This window comes from Oncorhynchus kisutch, unplaced genomic scaffold, assembly GCF_002021735.2.
Source record: "Oncorhynchus kisutch isolate 150728-3 unplaced genomic scaffold, Okis_V2 Okis02a-Okis13b_hom, whole genome shotgun sequence".
In the NCBI taxonomy this organism is placed as follows: Eukaryota; Metazoa; Chordata; class Actinopteri; order Salmoniformes; family Salmonidae; genus Oncorhynchus; species Oncorhynchus kisutch.
The window spans coordinates 3,996,466-4,017,851 of NW_022261979.1; the positions used below are offsets into that span (position 1 = coordinate 3,996,466).

The following is a 21,386-nucleotide window of genomic DNA, read 5'->3' on the forward strand; positions in this document are numbered from 1 at the left end:
CCCATGCAGGTGAAATACATGGAATGATACTTTATCCAAGATTTCTTCATGTGAGAAATGTTGCCGAATGGAAACGATTCACTATTGAGTACTATAGGAAATGTAAAGGCTTACCTTGATGTACGTAATATTTATATGCTTGTCCTTAATATGGCAATAATAGCGAAATTGTCCATTTGTGTGTTAGAAAACAAAGAGTGAAACACATTCCAAAGGGAAATACACTTTTTTTTGTCTTCTCAATTGAGAACTTTAAATATGTACTGCAGTCGTGGAAACCTATAGCTAGTACTGCCTTGTGGGTATTTTTCTTCTTCTCCAAACAGGAATGAATGCACTGATTTAAATGTGGCTAATATTTGTCAATCATGCGTACATGGTATTTAGTAATCTGATTACGTTTTGTTACAGACTTGTTCATGAATCTCCAACCTGGGCCTATATAGAAATTTACGGTTTTTCGATGCGCCCGTTGTTTTTTAATCACTTTTAAAGGAAGGCAGACACTATTGTGGATATATGATCAAATGCTCAATCTTTAAAATTCTTCTCAATATGTCCCATCTCCGTTCAGCCTATAACAACTTTGAAAGTAATGCTATGAAAACTGGTCATTCTCTGAAATGCGAAGGGAATTAGTGTGGATAGACTATATACAACTTCATATCAATACAGCAGAAAAAGGGTATAGCTGTTTTGTGGATAAAATTACCAGAAAAACAAATATATAATGAAATAAATAGTTAAATATGAGAGATTATATGTTTAATCAATAGACTATACCTAAAATCAAAAGATGGGCAATATAAATGTATTTTTTTACAGTCATTATATATACAGCACTAACTATGACTGAAAGGAGGAATGTCAAATCAAACGTTCCAATTTAAGCTATACCGACTGGCGTCAAATTAAACTCCTAAAATGACAAGCAGGCCTGTATCGGGCAATGGACACTTTTGTGAACTATTTACAAACATACCTTATACTGTATGGTAGGAGCAGATGGACAGGCTACAGGAGGATGCGTCTTCACAGAACAGGGTCTTCATCAGGCTAAACATCACATGACAACATCACAAGAACTAAATACAAACTATACATTATATAAGGGACAATCAACGAGGGGCTATGCTTCTATGGAAATAATGAACGAAATGGAAAGTGTGTTACACGACGTGCTAGCGAGTATTTTCCAGAGAACACAGAGCACCGAGTTGATTATCCCTTTTATACCATGGCTATAATTTAACACATTTGCCGCTATAAATGTGTTCAAAATCCACTGAAGGAGCTAGCAAGTTAACTAAATAGCTACAGTAACGTTAGTTGCAGTGATAACCAAACAAACAGACTTCCTAGTTTAGCTAACCAAACCATCAGTCCTAGTGGGCTATTATGAAAATAGAATTCAACAATATTGTTTTCAATTCGACTTTTGCTTTCAAAAGCAGCTCAAACAAAACATGTACAAATACAGTCATTCAATTCTACCGTCCAAAAATACTGTGCATTATAGGGAAATAATGCACGCTCTAGAATGCCCTTCAAGCCAATCAGAAAGGAGTATTCAACAATGCCATGGTATAAACAGTCCTAATGCAAAGACAGCTCTATGGTAATTCATACAAAACAAAATGTGTGTGCAGAAAAATACAAATACTGTGTAGTTGCGTGAGTGATGCGTTCTTAAAAGTCAACATTCCATCTATCAGAAGACCCCCATGATGTAGAATACAAGGACTAATCATGTGGATAGCAACTATATATTTAATAAATGAAGAGGGATAGGTATAGTAGTTCCTGGAAACAGGTTAAACCGATAGGAACAATTGTGTCCAGGAGGTGGATCCACGGCTCGTTTAAAAAGGCATGTCCAAATCATCTCTTAAATGGATTGTTACTCAATGAGTTGCTTTTCAATTATAACATTGAGTTGATTATTTGGGCATTACATTTAAAGCATTCTAAAAGTGTGGATTGCAGTCACTTGTCCATAGACTTCTTTCAAGGTAAGGAAACAAATGTGTAAATATGTAAAATCAATGAACTGTCCCTTTATGCTACACCCACATTACTCAGTATGTCCCACCAAGGAGAAGGTCCCGCTATAGGTGCGGGGTCGAGGGAAATTATGGCGCTGGACTTTGCAAGTCTGGACTGGAGCATCTTACATATATAACCTGGGTCCTATTCACTGATAACCAAAGAGAAGAAAACAAACTGGAAAAAGGGAGAGGCTAACCTGAACTTCTCCAATAAAAAACACCCGTTTTCATTGCGAAAAGTTTTCAATTGCAAAACGTTTTGCTACGGTGTGCACTAATGGATACAATTCATGACTGTACTGTTTTTGCTGCCACCCAAAGGCTAATTTGACTGCAACACTTCAAGTGATTCCAGTGCGGTGTACACTTGGGTGTGGTCTATAGTAGACCAGCAGAGGACTGTTCAGTTCCCTGCATGAGATAGATATAACTATAACAGTCAATGGAATACATCAGATCTCTTCTAAAAACCAGAAAGATCATTTCAATTAAAGGGCCAATGGGAACTCCAATTCATCCCTGTTATACTCTTGTTATATTCATATTCATATTTTTCTAAATCATGCAATTGAAGTTTGACATTCAATTGAGCAAGTCCGTACACATCAATTTAATTGAATCAAATATACATACTCGTTTAAATAATTGTTGTAAACTTGTGTATGCTTGCCTTGGACATGTACAGTACCCATAGAAAGAATACTCCTTACACATGTTGCCTTACAGCCTGGATTTTCAATGGATTGAATTAGAATATTCAGCAGCACATTAGTTATTGTCCAATTTCCAACACCAACCCCAAAACATAAGTATTGAAGTGACTGTTAACGGTGCTTTACCATGCAATTAAATGGCTCGGGGGTCCAGACACATTTCCGTTTTTTAAATGTGACGTTTTACACAAAGTAGGCCCCAGTCGATCAAATGATCAAATGCAATGCTACACAATACTCTCTTAGACAATAGGGTTCGAAAAGGGTTCTTCGGCTGTCCCCATAGGAGAACACTTTTTGGTTCCAGGTAGAACCCTCTATAGAAAGGACTCTACATGGAACCCAAAGGGGTTCTACCTGGAATTTAAAGGGTTCTCCTATGGGGACAGCCGAAGAACCCTTAAGTTCTAGAATCCGCCTTTTTTTAAGAGTGTATAGTCATTATCATTATAATTAGTTATGGTAATAAAATAACAAGTATGCCTGCTAGAACTATACTGCTATTTACTAATAGTAACTGTAGTAGTAATAATAATAATAATAATAGTCTATAATAAGAAAGAATGGTAGTTAATGGTGTGTTTACAAATATGACGTTATTATTACAACGACTATAACCTTATAACTCAAGTAAATAATATCTAAGGGGTTCACATGTTGAATGGTTCGTCCCACACACAAAGCTGTCTTTTAAAATCCTGCTTCCAGGACTCTTGACTGCAAGTATGTCCTTAAACTATCCGAGACTTTAAGGAGGATGGATGGTGATGGGAGTTCCGCTTGTTGCAACAACATATCCAATGCATCCAGGGTTCTTATGGCACTGCCAACTAAAGCATCCTCGGTTACTCCCTTTTCGTTTCCATAATCATCTTGCCGTACATCTTCCATATAAGCATCTCTTGGCGTACGTCTTCTTTTATCATGTCTTTAGTGATGAGATGAGGTCTATCATGTTTATTTTCTCCTCTGTGCTATGCTTCTCCGGCTGTCAGCCGTCTCTTCTAAAGAGGCAGTAGAGAGAGACATAAAGCTGTAATGTTCCCGCCACCCATATCATCTACTGTAAAAAGGCAGTATAGAGAGACATTAAGCTGTGATGTTCCACATTTCCAAGTGCAAGGCACTTGTGTCGTAGAGATGTAGGCTAAACTCCCCCCACCCCAGCCTGAAGAAATGCTCGTAGACATTTACTGCTATAAGCAGTAAAGCCTATAGCGCCTATACAGAAAAACAACATCTAAATGGCATAAATATGAGGGCGCGCCAGTGGAAAAATGGCTCACACCCAAGTAGTGGTAAAGTACAAATGTTTTCTATTTAAAGTCAATGGCAATGGAGCGTGTAAGATACATAACTAAGTTACCACTTGTTCTATAACACCTGCCTCTCACATGTTGACGAGTTCTTAACGAGACAATTCCACAATTCCAAAAGCAGCCTTCGTGGCTATGGGTATAGGCTTATTTCATTCGGCTAGATTGGAAAGGTAATCGAAAACACCATAATTGAATGTCAAATCACTGCAACATTTTAGAAATTCACCAATATCTTTGGCATATAGCCTTGTTGATGAGCTTGGTATAGTACATGTGTTCATCTTGAACGTGACCACCCATTTGTTGATCAGCCATGTTACATCTGAACAAAAAAAGTCAAACTAACAACTGGTATCAAATAGCTATAACTGGTATCAAATAGCTATATTTTTCATGTAATTTATTTTTCAAAAGTAAAGTTAGCACCCTATTTTATTTGTTGAGAACGTTTAATTCGAATTTATATGCGTTTCATACCGAGTTTGAGAAAAGCTGCAATAGGCCTATCAAACAGTTAACGCGAATTAACCATTGAGACATTTGTCACGGTAATGAACGAATGAACTTCATCCGGGGCACAGGGCAGGGGTGTTTGTGGCCCCTTTCTCACAAATGGTGACCCTTTTCCTCCCCCGAACTTGAGTTCTGCAGCACGCAAAACGAGACTGACTGTGCAATCTGAAGAATGGGATACAACAAACGAGATACTTTAGCATGGTTTAAAACACTTTTGAACCTATATATAGTTAGCCTAAGGGACTCATGTCATGCTCACAGAGAATACAACCATTAGGCTTTTGCCATAAAGTTGTATTATTTAACGAACCATTTAATCATTCAATATTTCGTAGCCGACAAATGACATGCATTCCAACCATTCCAAGACATTACAGTCTCCATTTTACGCACAGGCCTAAGTTCTCACCTGGAGCCTTGTTTTGAGTCTCGTTTCATTGAACTTCATGTATGCCATCTAGTCGTCTGGTGAGCACGCCGGCCGCAGCAGTCCTCACATGTCTGTTCTGACAATGGCAACTACACAGCCAACTGCAAAGTGCAATAAAACATGTCTGACTCGAGCTGATTGTGTTGGTTGGTGCTGTATACCCTGAACTCTATTGTTGCATTTTAAAACACTAATGTCAGAACGTGTCCACTGATGCAGGTGATAGGAAAGAGAATGCATTAGGCGCGCATGCTGCCATTCCATTCATGTATCGTACTCTCACTAGACTCTCAATAGTTTAGTTTATTATGAACCATAGTGTACTTTAGGCTATATGTGTATTAGAATATCCAAGAGATGTCCCATTTCCTGTGATGTTGGACGCAATATTCATTTTTAGAGTGCCCCACAATAGTATTACAATCTGTCTTGCTACTACGGCCCTGCATCAAGTTGTTTAGCCATAAGAGATTGAGATTGAGACACGAGAGATTGTTTTGGTCAACAAGTGACAATTCTAACTTCGGATAGGCCTTATAGGAAATATAAACGGAAACTGATTCTGAATTTGCATAAAGCCTATCCATTATATACAGATATAAATGGAAATGCGTCCAAATATATTGATATATAGAAATGGAAATGCGTACAAATATATTGATATATAGAAACGGAAATGCGTCCAAATATATTGATATATAGAAACGGAAATGCGTCCAAATATATTGATATATAGAAACGGAAATGCGTCCAAATATATTGATATATAGAAATGGAAATGCGTCCAAATATATTGATATATAGAAATGGAAATGCGTCCAAATATATTGATATATAGAAACGGAAATGCGTCCAAATATATTGATATATAGAAACGGAAATGCGTCCAAATATATTGATGTAGCGCTATATTGAGATGGGCTTTTGTATAATACAATTGTATTCTTCTTGCAGCCTTAGCCCACATGCTGTAGGCTAATATTACTACTAGCGTAATACATTAGTGGAAAAGGCATAGTGGTTGTGGAAATATATTGACCCAGAGCCTTTTATGGCAAATAGAAGGCTCTGGGTTGTTCTGGTATAATTATATTTCATACATATTGTATCTTACCCATTCACTTTACAATGCCTTGATGTGTCCACACAACAGCACATTCGCCTTATTGACCAATGTATGTTCCAGAGATAGAGAGAATATAACACATGGAAATCATATTCAGAAAGTATTAACACCAGGATTGTCGTTAATAACAAAGGTTATTCGCACATGCTGCCAACAAGGCCTTGATTTATCGTGACTTCAAAGGTGTGTGATATGAATATTTTTCCAAATGTACAAGTAACCATACCAAATAATGTATTGTTATGATTACTTGTACATTTGGAAAATTATTTCGTATCACACACTTGAATTAAGAAACGCATTCACTCATTGCAACGCATCAGTTGAACAGACGTATCTGTCCAGTTCTGCCCCTGGTCACATGACTGGCGCTCTGAGGAATGGATGGAGAACAAACTGCACGTCAGCTTCACGTCTTAGAATTTGTTGCTCAACGGATCTGCTTCAAAGTGACTGGAGCCTAGCAGCACATAGGAACGATGCGAATGGAGGGTTGGTAGACTATTAGAGCAGGCTACAGGCTACGCAAGATCGAATCATTATGGATTTTGATGAGCGGGTCCCAGTTGGGTCTAATATGTATTTGCCCGGCAGCTGCACCTATTACGTCTCGGGAACAGACTTCTCAAGCCTCCCTCCTTTTTTGTCCCACCAGAGTCAGTCTTCTTGTCCCATGACATATTCCTACCCATCCTCAACTCTGCCACAGCTTCCGTCTGTCAGAGAGGTAGCTTTCAGAGACTATCATGGCATTGGTAGCTCCAGTAAATGGCACCACCATAGGGGCGGTATGTCACACTGCTACCCCACTGAGGACACGGTGCATAGGGACTGTCTATCAAGCTCGACCTCCTTGGGGGAAATATTCACGAGAAATAACTCCAGTGATGTCTATCACACCAGCAGCTCCAATCCTACATCAAGTCTCCAGGGCAGTGTGAGTAGGAATGGAGTGTTACCGCAAGCCTTTGATCAGTTTTTCGATACTGCTCAAGGGAGCGCAGACACCACACCAACAAGCGAACACTCCGTGGACAGAACTGCCACCAAACAATCTATAGTTCCGGTGACCGGTTCCGACAAGTGCCGGGATACAGAGGAGGGACCGCCGGGCGAGGTGAGCTGCAGCCCCGTGTCTTCTTCCGGCAACAATGAGGAGAAATATAGCGCCAGCGGTGAGTATAAAGACGACGTGCACCAGTTCTGTGAGAAAGTTTGCAATCTAACGCGCTGCTATTAAGGCGTTTATATGCTGTTTTATAAGCGCGTAAGGTTTATTGTGGGGCTGTAGATCTACCCCAACAAAAACGTTGTTATAAACGACAAGATCACGTGCTTGGAACTGAAATTGGCCGTGAAAGACAGAGAATTTCCCATTCTAAAATATTCGAGCATTCTTTTTAGGCCTATTAGTTGTTCTAGACGCATAGCTTGGCTTACTTTTCATAACGTATCAAACGACTGCAACGACAACTTAATGAATTGATAGATTTATTGCAACATTATATTTTTATACATTATAATTCAGGGACGTATTGAATATGTGCTGCATGGTCCCCCCTATAACCTGAATGGTATATTGTTATTATATTAATATAATCTTAGTGATATAGTATAAGGCGATAAAGTAAATAATTTAAAAAATGTAATAGATTTAATTGATTCTTTTTTATTTTTAGCCAGGAGGATAGTCCACTCAGTAACAATTGCCACCCACTGTGCACAGACGTCAGTTCAACGTCTAGTTTTGATTTACATTTGGTTGAGTTGTCAACTAACGTGAATTCAACATGAAAGCAACAAAACAATTCACCATGTCATTGGATTTAGGTTAGAAGTTGGGTGAAAAAGAATTCCCTTACGGTGATGACTTTTTGCAAATCCAATCAGTTTTTCACGTTGATTCAACGTCATCATATTGAATTTTTTGTTGTTGAAATGACGTGGAAACAACGTTGATTCAACCAGTTTTTGCACAGTGGGCACTGTTTTCCAGAGAGTCCTGGGATCCATCAAATCTATAAAAACATACACATTACATAGAAAATGTGTAGAAAGCACAGCATACACCGTAGAATACATTAGGCTAGTATACACAGCGCTAGAAAGCGGTTACCACTGCGTTTTTGTAATGATGTTCCTTTTGGGAGGTGTTTGATGTTGTCCAGAGGTGTTATTATTAGGGCTATTGCTTTATACCACCCGTCATTTCCATATACTGAACTCTAAGAAATGTCATGATTATGTTGCATAATGTACCCTAAATATGCATAGAAATGTTGGGATTTCATGCTTATTAAAAGCAAAACATGGCCAAAAACATGTATCCCGTTTCTACCTTAATTTAAGGCTTTCAGTAATAGTTTTTATGATAAAAAAAGCACAACTTATTTTGTTGTCAGTCTATTTAGATTCTTGTTTATAAACCTTTTGACACCATGTATGCATTTTTTTACAGAACGAAAGCAGCTTCCTATTTGATCTTTCTGTCTGAATTGCAATTCTTCCTTTCAGGTGGACAGAGAACCCGTAAGAAGAGATGTCCATACACCAAATACCAAATCAGAGAATTGGAGAGGGAGTTCTTTTTCAGTGTTTACATCAACAAGGAGAAACGTCTTCAACTTTCGAGGATGCTCAATCTCACCGACCGCCAAGTTAAAATCTGGTTTCAAAACAGGAGGATGAAAGAGAAGAAACTGAACAGAGACCGTTTGCAGTATTATACCACGAACCCTATGCTGTAACACTGGCTGATGGATGTCCCCTCCCCTCAGACAAGGCATGCATGAAGCTCAATCGCTAATTTCAAGTTCGTTGGTCTGCAAATTCCTCCCGTGATGGACAGACATTTGTGGATTTATTTGTCCATCATACTTAATTTGTTGAGAGTAATATCTAGTGTAATATTATTATTATTAGGCCTATTGGCCTATTTAAATTGTAGGTGATTTTCTTGTTGATCTTTTGATCTGGCTATTTGTTGTTATGAAAGTGCGGTGCCACCAAAACAGAACATATATCTGGTCGAATCCTAACTTGCGTAAAAGTCACATTTTCGAGCAAATGATTTAATTGGCATCAATGCATAATGCATGAATTAACAGAACATATATCTGGTCGAATCCTAACTTGCGTAAAAGTCACATTTTCGAGCAAATGATTTAATTGGCATCAATGCATAATGCATGAATTACACGAAAGTTAGATTTACGCGCGCCCATTTCATATCAAATTCGACATTTAACGATGTAACATATTTAACAACCTGTATCTTTACATTTATTATATATATACCTACAAAGGGTACATACCTTTTCCATGACGAGAAGGCATGATTTATCCCTAACTTTGTTGGTTGTTTGTTGTCGCCATTACACAAGCACAGAAGGACTAGGCTATAGTTTAAAATAGGCCTGTTATTTATGCATTGATTGCCATTGTTTTTGTTCTCGTGAAATATTCGACATACAAAGGTTATATTGTAAAATTGTTCAATCCTCCCTGATACTTGAAAGTGTTCGTTTTGTTTAAGTTCTCAATGTCGGAACATATCAGCTATTTTCCTGCGTTTTTGGCAAGAGAAAAGCTGCTCCAATACATTGAGCTATTGGGACATTTGAGTTCTTTGTCTTCATTTTTGAGCCAATTCAAATGTTCCTCGGTGTAAATAGCCTACGATGGATTTTAGGAATGATTAGGCCCTATATAGGCTTAGCCTATTTCACACACCCTATTGGAGACATACGAGTCACAGGTCGAGACCTTTCCGTTTGTTTTCTTAGTTTATTTTCTAAATTGGATGAATGGGTCTATATGTCTCGAGAAAATATCTCCTTGTATGATTCTCGACATAAAACCTGGCTGCGTGGGTCATATCAGATGTATGATGTATTTGACTTTACATTGCCCCCATGGGCCGAAATGGGATCCTATGCCATTAATGTTAAATATCCATTACGGAAGTTCCACCCAAAAGGTTGTCTAGCACGTTATTTTATTCAACTTTATGTACCATGCTAAACCATCTATCACCGGACGACTTTTATATACAATCAACGTCTGGAGTTTAAATGTACCGCGTTTAAGTTTATTGTTTCAAAAAGAATACTAGGCCTATAAAATGAGAATGTATAGCCTACTTTAAATAAATAAAGCAAAATACTTAAGGTAGCCTATATTTAAAATAAACTTGATCAGTTGTTGAACAGACCTACTGATTGTGTATTAGGCCTATGTGTATAATTGGCTTACGTTTGTCAATATTTCGGTTAATGTCTTATAGTTCAAAGACAATGGGCGTTCATGAATATTGGGCTAGTGAAAACACCAATTAAGAGTGATAGCAGCATGAAGCTAGTGTAGATGGCCGGCTGCAGCCAGTCCGGGTGATGATGGTCTTGGGCCGTGCATCCTGTCCGGTCAGGCTAACCGGAATGCCGCCTTTACGGACACATCCTCCCTGTTGCTGCAGCAACTTGGCCATAAAACGCGTCTTCGTCTGGAACATTTGTACAATTGGAGTGTAGTGCAATAAACCGTCTGAGACCAAGGTTATTAACTGTGACTAAGGGCTTTAAAAACAACGGCTGCCTGCCTGGGAGCATTGAAAGCTTGTGTTCGCGGACTTTTCCTGCTTCATTTGTCTCAGCAGCTCAGCGTGCACGGGCAGGAATATATTCAGGATGGAATCTGCAGTTCGAACGTGGTTGTTTGTTTGTTCCACTGGGAGGCGCTGCTCGGATCAATGTCATGGATCAATGCCGTGGATGTGGACGGAACTCTGGCCGAGACTCTACTTCCCATGCATCAAACATCCAAAGACAGACTCATTACATTACAGGGTTTCATTGTTCAGGTAATTATCCCGATTGTGTGTATAATTGTTACATATTCTCTTATTTTTATCGAAATATATTTCAAAATGCTCGAAATGGGAAAACAAATACGTGTGTGGTCCATTTTTTCTTGGCAAAATGGAATAAAGTGAGGCGTTTTTGTAAGGAGCCTTTCCATCCTGCTAGAAAATTATATATAAAGCTGGTTTATCGCTGAAATCCCAATGTATTAGAACCAATGTATTCCGTGTGGGAGAGGATGACTGAAGAGGCCTACCTACCGTTACACAGCACATAATATAATATACAATATAACCAATATGCTAAACGTAAAATAGCTTTATACATCGGCCTTATCCTGTCTAGAGATGTCTATGGCGTTTTTCTGGAAAAATAACACGAACTATTCGAATGGTTCTTAGAGTCATTATTACCATAGTTTACCAAATACGAAACGTTAGATTATAAAATGTGTTTGGTTTGTGTGTGTGTTGGGAAGGGGAACATTCTAGCTGAGTATCACCATAGCCTACCGGAGGGCTTTTTAGTCTCCAGTGAAAAATAAAATAGCTGTTAGCGGATGTAGTAAAGTGCCACATTACGCACGAGGGGTGCAGGCATATTTTTTTGTCCGGTTGCAAGAATAACTTGGAACAGAAGAAACATTGTTAACATGATTTTATTAGCCGCTATAAGGAGACATGCATTAAATGATTTGAAGTATGATAATAACTTAATAATAACTTAAAGTACCACTGGCTAGAGGTAAATAAATAGGCTGTTGAAATTATTATACGCACGTCATGAGACTAGTACCCATTCAAATCAATGGTTTAGGCTATTCATTTTTAATTAATTTCTAAATCGGATAAAACCCCAAATAAGTCGCACCATATAGTGTTTTTGGTGTCAGAACAATGACGTAATATAACCGTGGTAATTATAGTAACAAACATAGCAAGGATGATCTTTTTCCCAACTGCATGGGGGGATAATAAAGGCAGTGGTATTTATAAAGGCTGTGGTTAGAACCACATAACACAGCTAGGCCTATTGCTATGATTTACATAGGCCTAATCTATTTCTATTCAATTGGGGATATGAGTCTGAGGATATTGTTTTCAATTGGATTCTTAAGGAAATAAATGGGATCCCACCGAAATTGCTTCTGGCGGTGTATAAAATAATCGAAACGTTGTAAAATGCATTACGCACCAATTACGCACAAGGTATTTCATAACAAATGCACATGTCTTTGATAAATAACGTGTTTGTAACGTGTTTGTTTCAGATTATATTTCCCGTTATGTTAACAAGATAGGTAAACAATCTTTGCCACGGCCTATTTTGTTTCTGACTTAACCAGCAGCAAATTAGAAAACTCATGTTGTTCTACTACTATACTCTGGCTTCATGTAGGCCCATTAGCCTTTATATTGTCAAGGCTGTTGATGATTGTTTTCGCATGTAAAATGATCTGTAATTGATAACTAAGGGACATTAACTAATAGTCAAATAGATATTTTGTCACAATGTTCTGTGAACTTGAATAGAGCAATGTTTTGACGCTTCCTGGAGAGGAAAGTGTAACGAGCTTTCCACTAAACTGTTTTCAAGGTCTGCAGACATCTGCAGGTATTTGCACTGTCCCTTCACATGTAAATAGTTATTTGTGTATGATTATATCTTCCCCCCTCTCGTGTGCGTGTGTGTGTGCGCGCGTGCGTGTCTGTGAAAGGGTGCCTGAGGTCAATGTTTACAACATAGATTATCGTAAAAGGTAATGCAGCCCATGTCATGTCACCTCTACTATCTATCCACCATTTTAGGTTGAACTGATAGCTTTTAATACACCACTTACCTTTACTTTTTCATTTATTATATTAAATCTTTGAACAAAATGAATATGGCATATTGGCATAACGTGCTTTCAATGGGAGGAGTCTCTCTTCTTGTGTTTTAATTGGCTGTCAGCTAAAGCGCAGAGAAGTGTGAGTATCTGTAATTATATTCAGCATGTTTTACACAAGAAATGTCAGCCAGAAAGGGCTATCCTCATCCTCCGTCAAATTATACACCAACGATGTCATGCTCTGACAACCAAAGTGGAAACTCGTTTTTAGTAGACTCCTTAATCCACGGACGAACCGAGAGCGGTGCTTCATACTACCAAAGTAACGGCGTGTATTTGTCACCAGGCTCGGAGTACTCCTATGGACTACCCAACCGCGCTTTTTTCTCTGGGCTCAGTAAACGCAACGAGAGCAATTCTCAAACTATGGTACCCTCATCTGGCCCATATTCACATATTCAAGGGATGGAAACATGGCTAGAGACTTCGAGATCTTGTCGAGTAGATCAGCCGAACAACCAGCAGCAAATTGCTCATTGTTCCTTCTCTCCGAGCATCAAAGAGGAGAATGCGTTTTGCCTGTATGAATCAGAGAAGTGTCTTAAAAGGTCAACAACGACGGAAGACATTTCCTATTCCCGGTTAACACCGGGATCATGCCCGGTTACAAACAGCACCGTGCCTGTTCCCGGTTACTTCCGTCTGTCTCAGACATATACCTCTTCAAAGGTTTATCAAGACGTTCAGCGGAACCCACAGCCTACTCAGTTCGCTCTACAACGTCCGGCCCGTTTCGACACCTCACCGCCATCTCCTACCCCGGTGGCGGATACAGGCAGGAGGGAGAGTGAAGCACTGCCTGACCCACCGTCATGTGCTCCGGATGAGGACACCCGGGCATCGTCTGTAAATGGATTGTCCTCCCCCGAACCCACCGAGAGCTGTGCGGAAAGTCCAGTCAAACCCTTTAAAGGTGAGTACTGCTCTAAATCCAAAAAATGACGTTTATGACAATGGGATCTTGATGGGTGTACATGGAGGGAGTGTAGTGTCAATGCCCCGAGTCAGTGTAGATGTGCCTTGGCGTTAACCTTGGTTTTTAGAGGCACATCCTACTGCTGTATCGATTATATTGTGGACATGAAAACTTCCCCATATGTGGGTTATATGCGCAGCGGTAAAGGTATGTCTTTGTGGGGTATGACAGAGTGGCCACGAGCTGGGATTTCCTCCAGTTGTTTTTAACATTATTTTATGACGAGGAGCAGCAAGGCCAATCCTGTCCAGTACATCTGTCTAATACAACGCGTTGATATCCTCAGTCTTCCCCCTAAACCATCAACTGCAGCCATCATTTCAGCAGACTATGAGTTACCTTATGTCTTAACAAAGGCGCATTAATACATTGAAATATAATTCATTGAATCTTGAGCACAACGTGGATGTAATAGCTTAGGTGTTTGGACAGATGCAAAATATGTGCATACAACGGGCATTGTGTGTGTGTGTGTGTGTCTACATTAACTTCGTATTACTGTCAAATAAACTAATGGGCTCAGGATGGCTATTTAAAGATAATTTTAGACAACACATTTTTTATGTTGATAGGTATTAGGTCAGTGTTTGTCTATAGATGCAAACATCTTATGGAATTGCATTATTTCTGTGTACAATAACTACAATTGGGCAACAATTACTATAAAGTTACATCAGTGCAGTAGCATGAAGAAAAAATATGTTGCCCGCACTAATTTCTCTTTCAATTTCTTTCTACAGGAGATGGAACATCTGAAACCAAAGCTAACTGGCTGACAGCGAAGAGTGGCCGGAAAAAGCGTTGTCCCTACACCAAGCACCAGACTCTTGAGCTAGAGAAAGAATTTCTCTTCAATATGTACTTGACTCGTGAGCGTCGCTTGGAGATCAGCCGCAGCGTCTACCTGACAGACAGGCAAGTCAAAATCTGGTTCCAAAACCGAAGAATGAAACTGAAAAAAATGAGTCGGGAAAACAGGAGCTATCGGGAGCTAGCGAACAACTTCAGTTTTTCGTGAGACATTCGTGCCGTATTTGCCGCCCTCCTCCATCAATGGCCAGAGCGCCTTCCTTTGAGAAACCCTGTCGTGTGAATATGACCGTGTAGGTTAGGGCTACAATTGCTAACTTATTGATATGTCGTTTTGTTGTCATTTTACCTGAATACGTCTCTGTTTTGTTTTGTCGTGGTTATGTATTTATACTGTCATAACATATGTTTGCTCCCTTTATGTATATACCAACAGTTAATATAGACATGGAATGACTTAAGTGTTTCAGAGCTGCACAATATCGGCATTCGTGGTACATAATACATGTATATAGCCACCTTGAGTGACGCATTGACATCTGTGCTTGCTGGAATAGCTCTTGGGGAAATGTTGTAACCTGTAGCAATATAGGCCTAGGTTACGTCATGGATAAAGAGCCTCGATGGATTTTATATTTAATATCTGCACATGTTGCTGGTATTATAGCCATATATACTAAAAGCATCACACAATAACTATTTTGTAAAGGGTTTTATTTATACACAAGAAACTTATCTGAGACTTGTAAATATTGTTTACAATTTGCCTTCTCGTATTTTTATTCTTATTTTTATTGTTCTCTCCAAACCGTTTTAATAATATGGCCCATATAGTCATTGCTTTGTCTATAGAGAGACTATACTGTGAAATGAATTGATATGTTGTCTGTTGGCCTCACTAAGTAAGTCATTAAAAACATGCCACGTTTTTACCTTGCATTGGAATGTTTCAGTCCACAGATCATCTCTCCTGTATAGAATGTAATCGTTCATCCCCACGAGAGGAATAGCCTGGTGGTGGGACCCCCTCTTTATTCCACGAGCTTCCATTTGTTCAGTTGCGGGTTGGTTTTACAGTAAAGAAAAAAAGAACATCAGTTTCCTCTTTTGTGTGACGCTGATGCTCTTCATTTCAATAGGAATCATTGCCTGAGCCATAGCCATGATGCAAGCACTACACTTGTTGTCTAGGACTCCCTGGAAAAGAGTGGCATGTGTTACTGAGTGAACTCTCCTGGCTAAATAGATACAAACGAAATGACCATTGTGAAGTTTTATGGTCAAAGACACTCCATCGGGATAGCTCTTGTTTTCTGCAGGGTGTACTGGATAGATGGTGGCAAAATGACCCGGAAAACAACATGGTTTTCTCAAGGACATTACTGGCGGTAGTTTGGTTCATCATCATATGCTATCTATGAAAGGACACTACGTCTGTCGACATGTGGAGCGTTGTGAAATATGCACATTTGGACTGTATCTTTTCAGGTGTGCAAATGTTGTGTTATGCGTAAAACAAGTGTAAACATTGAGAAATGCTAGAATTTTGACCATCTAATTACAATTACGCATAGAAGGAGAGTGAATTATAGGATCCCTATGATTTCGATTGTATCTGTTAGAGTTGTGCGAACGAAATGAATGTGTAAAATAAATGCTTGTAGACTATATCTATTTATTTAGGAGGAGAGAGAGCTGTTGAGGGGTTCAGGTAGTTTCGTGTTGTTAGGCTGTATTTTCCCCCACCACACGAAACTGCCTTAATTGCCTCAGTAAAAACTTTTGCGTTTCACAGAACACTCCAAATTGTCTCTGGCAACAGAGCTGTGCCCCGGAAGTAGGCTACATTTACTGAGTAGCCTAGTCGTGTGTAGAATATTCTATAACAATTCCGATGCATTTGTTTAAGTCATGTGTCTACGGAAATGTATTGTCTCTCATGTCGACATTAGGCTATTATAAGCATGCATACAGTGCAGCGGAAACCTGTGACTTGCAAAGCACAAAAACATCTCGGAGTCTGCATTTTTTAAACGTTATGTTTATTGTGGTACAGCGTGATATATGCAGAATTCATACAATTCCAATGCAAGAACCCCCCAAATGTAGCCCATTCCCCGATTTCAACTGTCCCCTTAGTCACTTTATCCTGGCGCCGGGTCTGATATATATAACAAAAAGAAAAAACGAACAAAAAAATCAAGACTGCAAAGGACATTTTGTTCCTCACACATATCGCCATATCTATTCAAAACAACAACAAAAGACGAGCACTAGACGCGGCCTTTAGCCTTTATGTCTCAGAGGGAGAGATATCGAGTTGGCTTGAGGGAGAGGAAGGACTGCAAGGCCTCGGTTATGATCATTGCAGTCTGGCCAAAGCCTCGTGCGCTGCTGCAGCGTTCCCAGTGGCACTCATTCGAAGTGCCGGATGCGTCTGCTGCGCCACACAATGGACACAAAGCATGGATTTTATTGGCGATATTTAGCCCAGACAGCCAGGTTGTAACCTAAAGAAAAACAACTAAATAGCCCCCGTGATAAAAACAGACTGCTGTAGCACCTAACGTTTTTTCTCTCTCCCCACTTTGATAGCTAAAAGCGCCGCGCAGACCGTCCTAGTGTTCACTCATTGGTCCATAAATAGTAATAGTCTGTTATGGTTTTACACACTAACACAACGGGATCTTTCTCCATAATCTATTGACACTTGGATTTGTTGACGCTACTATGTAGAAGTTTTGTATTTTTATTTCCGAACACTAATTCGATGGTAGAATACACATAGCTTGTTCCTCGTGTACACATACTGTGTCAATGGCTGTATATGCCTGTGTTTTTCAGTCTTAAATATAAATAATTAGTCTTAGTCTGACTATCAAATAATAGCCTATGTGAGGTATGCATTTTTAGATTCGGTCTTAACTTTTTCGAATCGATTTGGGACAGTAATTTGGTAAGTAAGATCTAATTCATTCGTTCGAATTAATAATACACACTATAATAAACAATAATAAAACACGTATGACTGAAAAGCCCTTTCAATGGGAGTTAGCCATTGGAGATTCTCTACTGGACATTATTTTTAGTCCAGGACTATGGTTCAATCTGTGTCCGGGAAACCGGTCCTTGGTGTGTTTTCCTATAGGGTCACATAGGTCTACATATATAAGGTTTTACATGTAATTTCAATGTTCATATCCCAGAGCAATGGAGACCGTATCACTCAAATATTTACTGTTTTAGTTGTCCTTATTTAAATCAAGCAAAATGGAATAATCTCAAGCCATTTGAAGAGAGCATTACTCGGATGATAATCGAAATATCAGGCTTGAATAACACATGTAATAGCCCAATAGCAATGAAAATGATGTACACCACAGCAGATGTGGTGACCTATAGGTTTGGCTGGGACTTTATTATGAATACAGATGGCATATAATGGCAAATATGATGAATATGGCAAATGTCAACTCACCTCACATCAGCGTACCTATAGTATATAGGTCTATTAACTCACAGGTCTAATATTTTTAAACGTGGGTATGTATTTGGCCAACTAATATTGCTGCATGTATTTTCCTATTTAATAAGTAGCCTATATAAGGATATCGCCAATCTAATGCTATAAATTATTTGGAATAACCTCGGAGTTTTTGCCCTTATAGGCAACCATGGACTGAATTATGTTGATAGATACTGGATAACTTATTGAATAAATGAATTCTATAGAATTCCACATTTTAGATCGGTGGTGAGAGTTCTTATAAGGAAATGAATGTTTCTTATTCTGCGCGTAGTAACGACTACACGTCACAGTGGATATATAGCTCCTTACTACGTTGCTGCATTCCTTTATTTTTTAGGGAGGCTAGAAAAACATGCTATACTCTCTCACTTTCTAGACTTATATAAAACATAGCAACGTATATCAACGTAAAAGTCTCATTTCAAAACAAAAATCATAAACCTTACTGCTTGTATAAAATTATATAGGCATATGACTTTGCTATTAAAAATATAACGGAGGAAAATGGTGACCATTTAGCTAGTTGAGTAGACTGATTTATTATTTATTGTTCTGTCCCACGGTCACGTGTCTGCGGCACCCAATCCAATCCCGGCCAAGGTTCAATTTATTGAACGAATGTGGTGGTTCTTGGTGCAGCGAATAGTATCATGATCCTGTTTTTCTAAATATATCACAGTGGACGTTTAGTTGCCTTTGGCTTTGTGTATTTGTTGTCATGTCGACATTAGGCACGCTTAGTTACTATGCAGACTCTCATCTTCCCCGCGACCAAGGGGATATTATGGCACACACATACTCAAGCGGACCAGGGGTGGAACAGGCGAGCCAGCCGATGCTAACTGAATATGGCGGTCCGGAATCTTGCCCTTTGCAGACGAAATCTTCTATTTTCAGTGCGTCTTGGAGTCCCATTTCTGCTCATCAGCCTCCGAGCAGCGCATCTATAACACACCAGCCATATTTACACCACCATTGTCCAACAGGAGATACCGATGGGATGTTTATGCGTTCCTGGGCGTTGGAACCGGTTTCTACGTCGATATGTTTAACGGGATTATCGTCAAATATGAACTATGATATCAAACCCGAGCCGCTGATAGGAAATGGGGACTGCACAACGCTGGAAACGCACACACCTCTTGTGTCCGACATTGACAACGGACCGTTCCGCGCAGAGAAGGATACGATCGCGTGTGATGCCATTTTCTCCAAACCCAACGAAGAGAGCAGCACATCAACCGTAGAGGAAAAGAGGGAGAGGGAGATCAACACAAGTAAGCACGGCATCTTTCATTTGGATTCATGCGTAATGGTGATCATGATCTCATATGTGTCTAGATCTTTGGAATTAATTAATGTTGAATTAAGCAGGAATCTAGAAATTAAGGTTAGAGGCTGACGTTAATACATTATTTATGATATAATATAGGCCTTCTGTAAAGGTTGAGTCAAACTATTGTATCCATTATTTGATAACGAATGGATCATATTGCGCCAAAGCAGTACCACTGACCGACAGTAGCAAAACTCCCTCCCCTCCTCGATCTAGTTTGTAACCTACTGTGAAAGATAATATGATTTTGATATTTGGATTATGTTGGACCAAGGCAGCTGCCCCACATCGGCAAAATGTCGTCCCCTCCTCGACTCGGTTTTTACTGTGAGAAACCATGATTTTGCTATTTGGATTATGACTAAACTATACCAGTTCATTTCTCACTGTTGTGGGCAGTAGACTAGGCCTTAGGGTCAGAAGGCCGAAACGAGCACATAAACGGCTGACTGTATTAGCTACTGCATGTTGGCTATTTCAGCAAGACCCTGTCTGCTGTTGTTCGTCCTCCACAGTTTGTAATACCATTCTGACTCTTGTGGAAAACACTATTTCTCATGAGCTCTGTCTCGCTTTTGTCGAACCCTTCTTTCAGATGACCCATCCTCCAACTGGCTTCATGCAAAATCCACCAGAAAAAAGCGCTGTCCATACTCTAAGCATCAGATTCTCGAACTGGAGAAGGAGTTTCTGTTTAACATGTATCTCCCCCGCGACCGTAGATACGAAGTAGCAAGAGTTCTTAATCTGACTGAGAGACAAATTAAAATCTGGTTTCAGAACCGTCGGATGAAGATGAAGAAAGGGAATAAGGACCGTCGAAAGACATGTTAAAAAGGCGAGCAGTGCGGGCCCTGTAGACCCGTAGAATAAACTGTGAATAGTTACAATTGGTGGACTTTCAGGAAACGAAGATATTTCTGGAAAATAGTTGCCAATCTATCCACATTTTGCTTGATCTATAGTCTATGTTGTATTCTGTAGGGCTGTTGTGTTGTTGTCGTTGTAAAATCTGTCGGCTCGTTTTCTTCCTAGAGTGTTCTCTGTTTGACAATGCTTATTTGTTTCATTGGTACTTTGATGTTATCTCAATAACTTGGATGTAATTGGTAAATCATTTCATTAATGCACACAGATTACTGTTAGACATTGTCTAATGTTCGTTGCATGAAATGTTTCATGAATTGATTGTGGGTTTTTTCACCCAGAGTTTAGTCTATGTTATTGGCCTAATCATGTTTATGCGTTGACTACCTGAATGTGTTTCAACTACCTGTCAGACTATTTATTTATTTATAGGTTTTTTTTGCCGAAAGAAACATGTTTAGACGGTGTGATATTTTTTTTAAATTGCTGGGATAAAAATCCTTAACAGTTTTGTCTATGGAATTACAGCAACACTGTGCACACGCAAAATACCTCAATGTCAGAGTATTTCGATTCTAAAAGTCGTTTGTATGAAATATCAAATAAAATGTCAAATGATTTTGTGCGTCGTAATCCATATTTATTGTTTGAGAATGAATTGTTACTAAGATTCTAATTGTTGATAAATGTCCAACATCTGACAAGATATCTGTATTTATTTCCTTTTATCCAAAACATAACAACTATAGTTGCTACAGCACTTAATCTTATTCGGTTATAATTTTCATTTAAAAAGGCAACCATATTTTTCATGTATAGGTCTATGCCTTGATATAAATGTTGCGTATGATAAACTATCACAAGCCTATTTATTAAAACATTAAACATATCCCTACTCAATATTTACAGAAAATGTTATTTATTTAGTAAGAGGTTGAGAGTATAGGTATGCTAGGCCTATGAGCA

The 21,386-nt window shown here is 39.1% G+C and overlaps 3 protein-coding genes across 3 annotated transcripts; all 3 read left to right on the plus strand.

Moving 5' to 3' along the window:
- Nucleotides 1–6,693: 6,693 nt before the first annotated feature.
- Nucleotides 6,694–12,100, plus strand: hoxa11b (homeobox A11b). The gene is made up of 2 exons (XM_031812097.1): nucleotides 6,694–7,327; nucleotides 8,667–12,100. Exons 1-2 carry the CDS (start codon nucleotides 6,694–6,696, stop codon nucleotides 8,897–8,899), a joined length of 867 nt encoding a protein of 288 aa, XP_031667957.1. The 3' UTR covers nucleotides 8,900–12,100.
- Nucleotides 12,101–12,911: 811 nt separating this feature from the next.
- hoxa10b (homeobox A10b) lies at nucleotides 12,912–15,616 on the plus strand. The gene is made up of 2 exons (XM_020472426.2): nucleotides 12,912–13,815; nucleotides 14,619–15,616. Exons 1-2 carry the CDS (start codon nucleotides 13,023–13,025, stop codon nucleotides 14,894–14,896), a joined length of 1,071 nt encoding a protein of 356 aa, XP_020328015.2. The 5' UTR covers nucleotides 12,912–13,022; the 3' UTR covers nucleotides 14,897–15,616.
- A 2,912-nt stretch (nucleotides 15,617–18,528) lies between these two features.
- hoxa9b (homeobox A9b) lies at nucleotides 18,529–21,039 on the plus strand. Its single transcript, XM_020472428.2, has 2 exons — nucleotides 18,529–19,494; nucleotides 20,149–21,039. The coding sequence occupies exons 1-2, from the start codon at nucleotides 18,936–18,938 to the stop codon at nucleotides 20,385–20,387; spliced, it is 798 nt and encodes a 265-aa protein (XP_020328017.2). The 5' UTR covers nucleotides 18,529–18,935; the 3' UTR covers nucleotides 20,388–21,039.
- The last annotated feature ends 347 nt before the right edge of the window (nucleotides 21,040–21,386 follow it).

What these genes read in the sequence shown, in the direction of transcription:
- hoxa11b (XM_031812097.1), top strand. Translation starts at nt 6,694, where the DNA reads ATGGATTTTGATGAGCGGGTCCCAGTTGGGTCTAATATGTATTTGCCC. An exon ending in GGAGAAATATAGCGCCAGCG is followed by an intron (nt 7,328 to 8,666) that starts GTGAGTATAAAG and finishes TCTTCCTTTCAG; the next exon opens with GTGGACAGAGAACCCGTAAG.
- hoxa10b (XM_020472426.2), top strand. Translation starts at nt 13,023, where the DNA reads ATGTCAGCCAGAAAGGGCTATCCTCATCCTCCGTCAAATTATACACCA. An exon ending in TCCAGTCAAACCCTTTAAAG is followed by an intron (nt 13,816 to 14,618) that starts GTGAGTACTGCT and finishes TTCTTTCTACAG; the next exon opens with GAGATGGAACATCTGAAACC.
- hoxa9b (XM_020472428.2), top strand. Translation starts at nt 18,936, where the DNA reads ATGTCGACATTAGGCACGCTTAGTTACTATGCAGACTCTCATCTTCCC. An exon ending in GGAGAGGGAGATCAACACAA is followed by an intron (nt 19,495 to 20,148) that starts GTAAGCACGGCA and finishes CCCTTCTTTCAG; the next exon opens with ATGACCCATCCTCCAACTGG.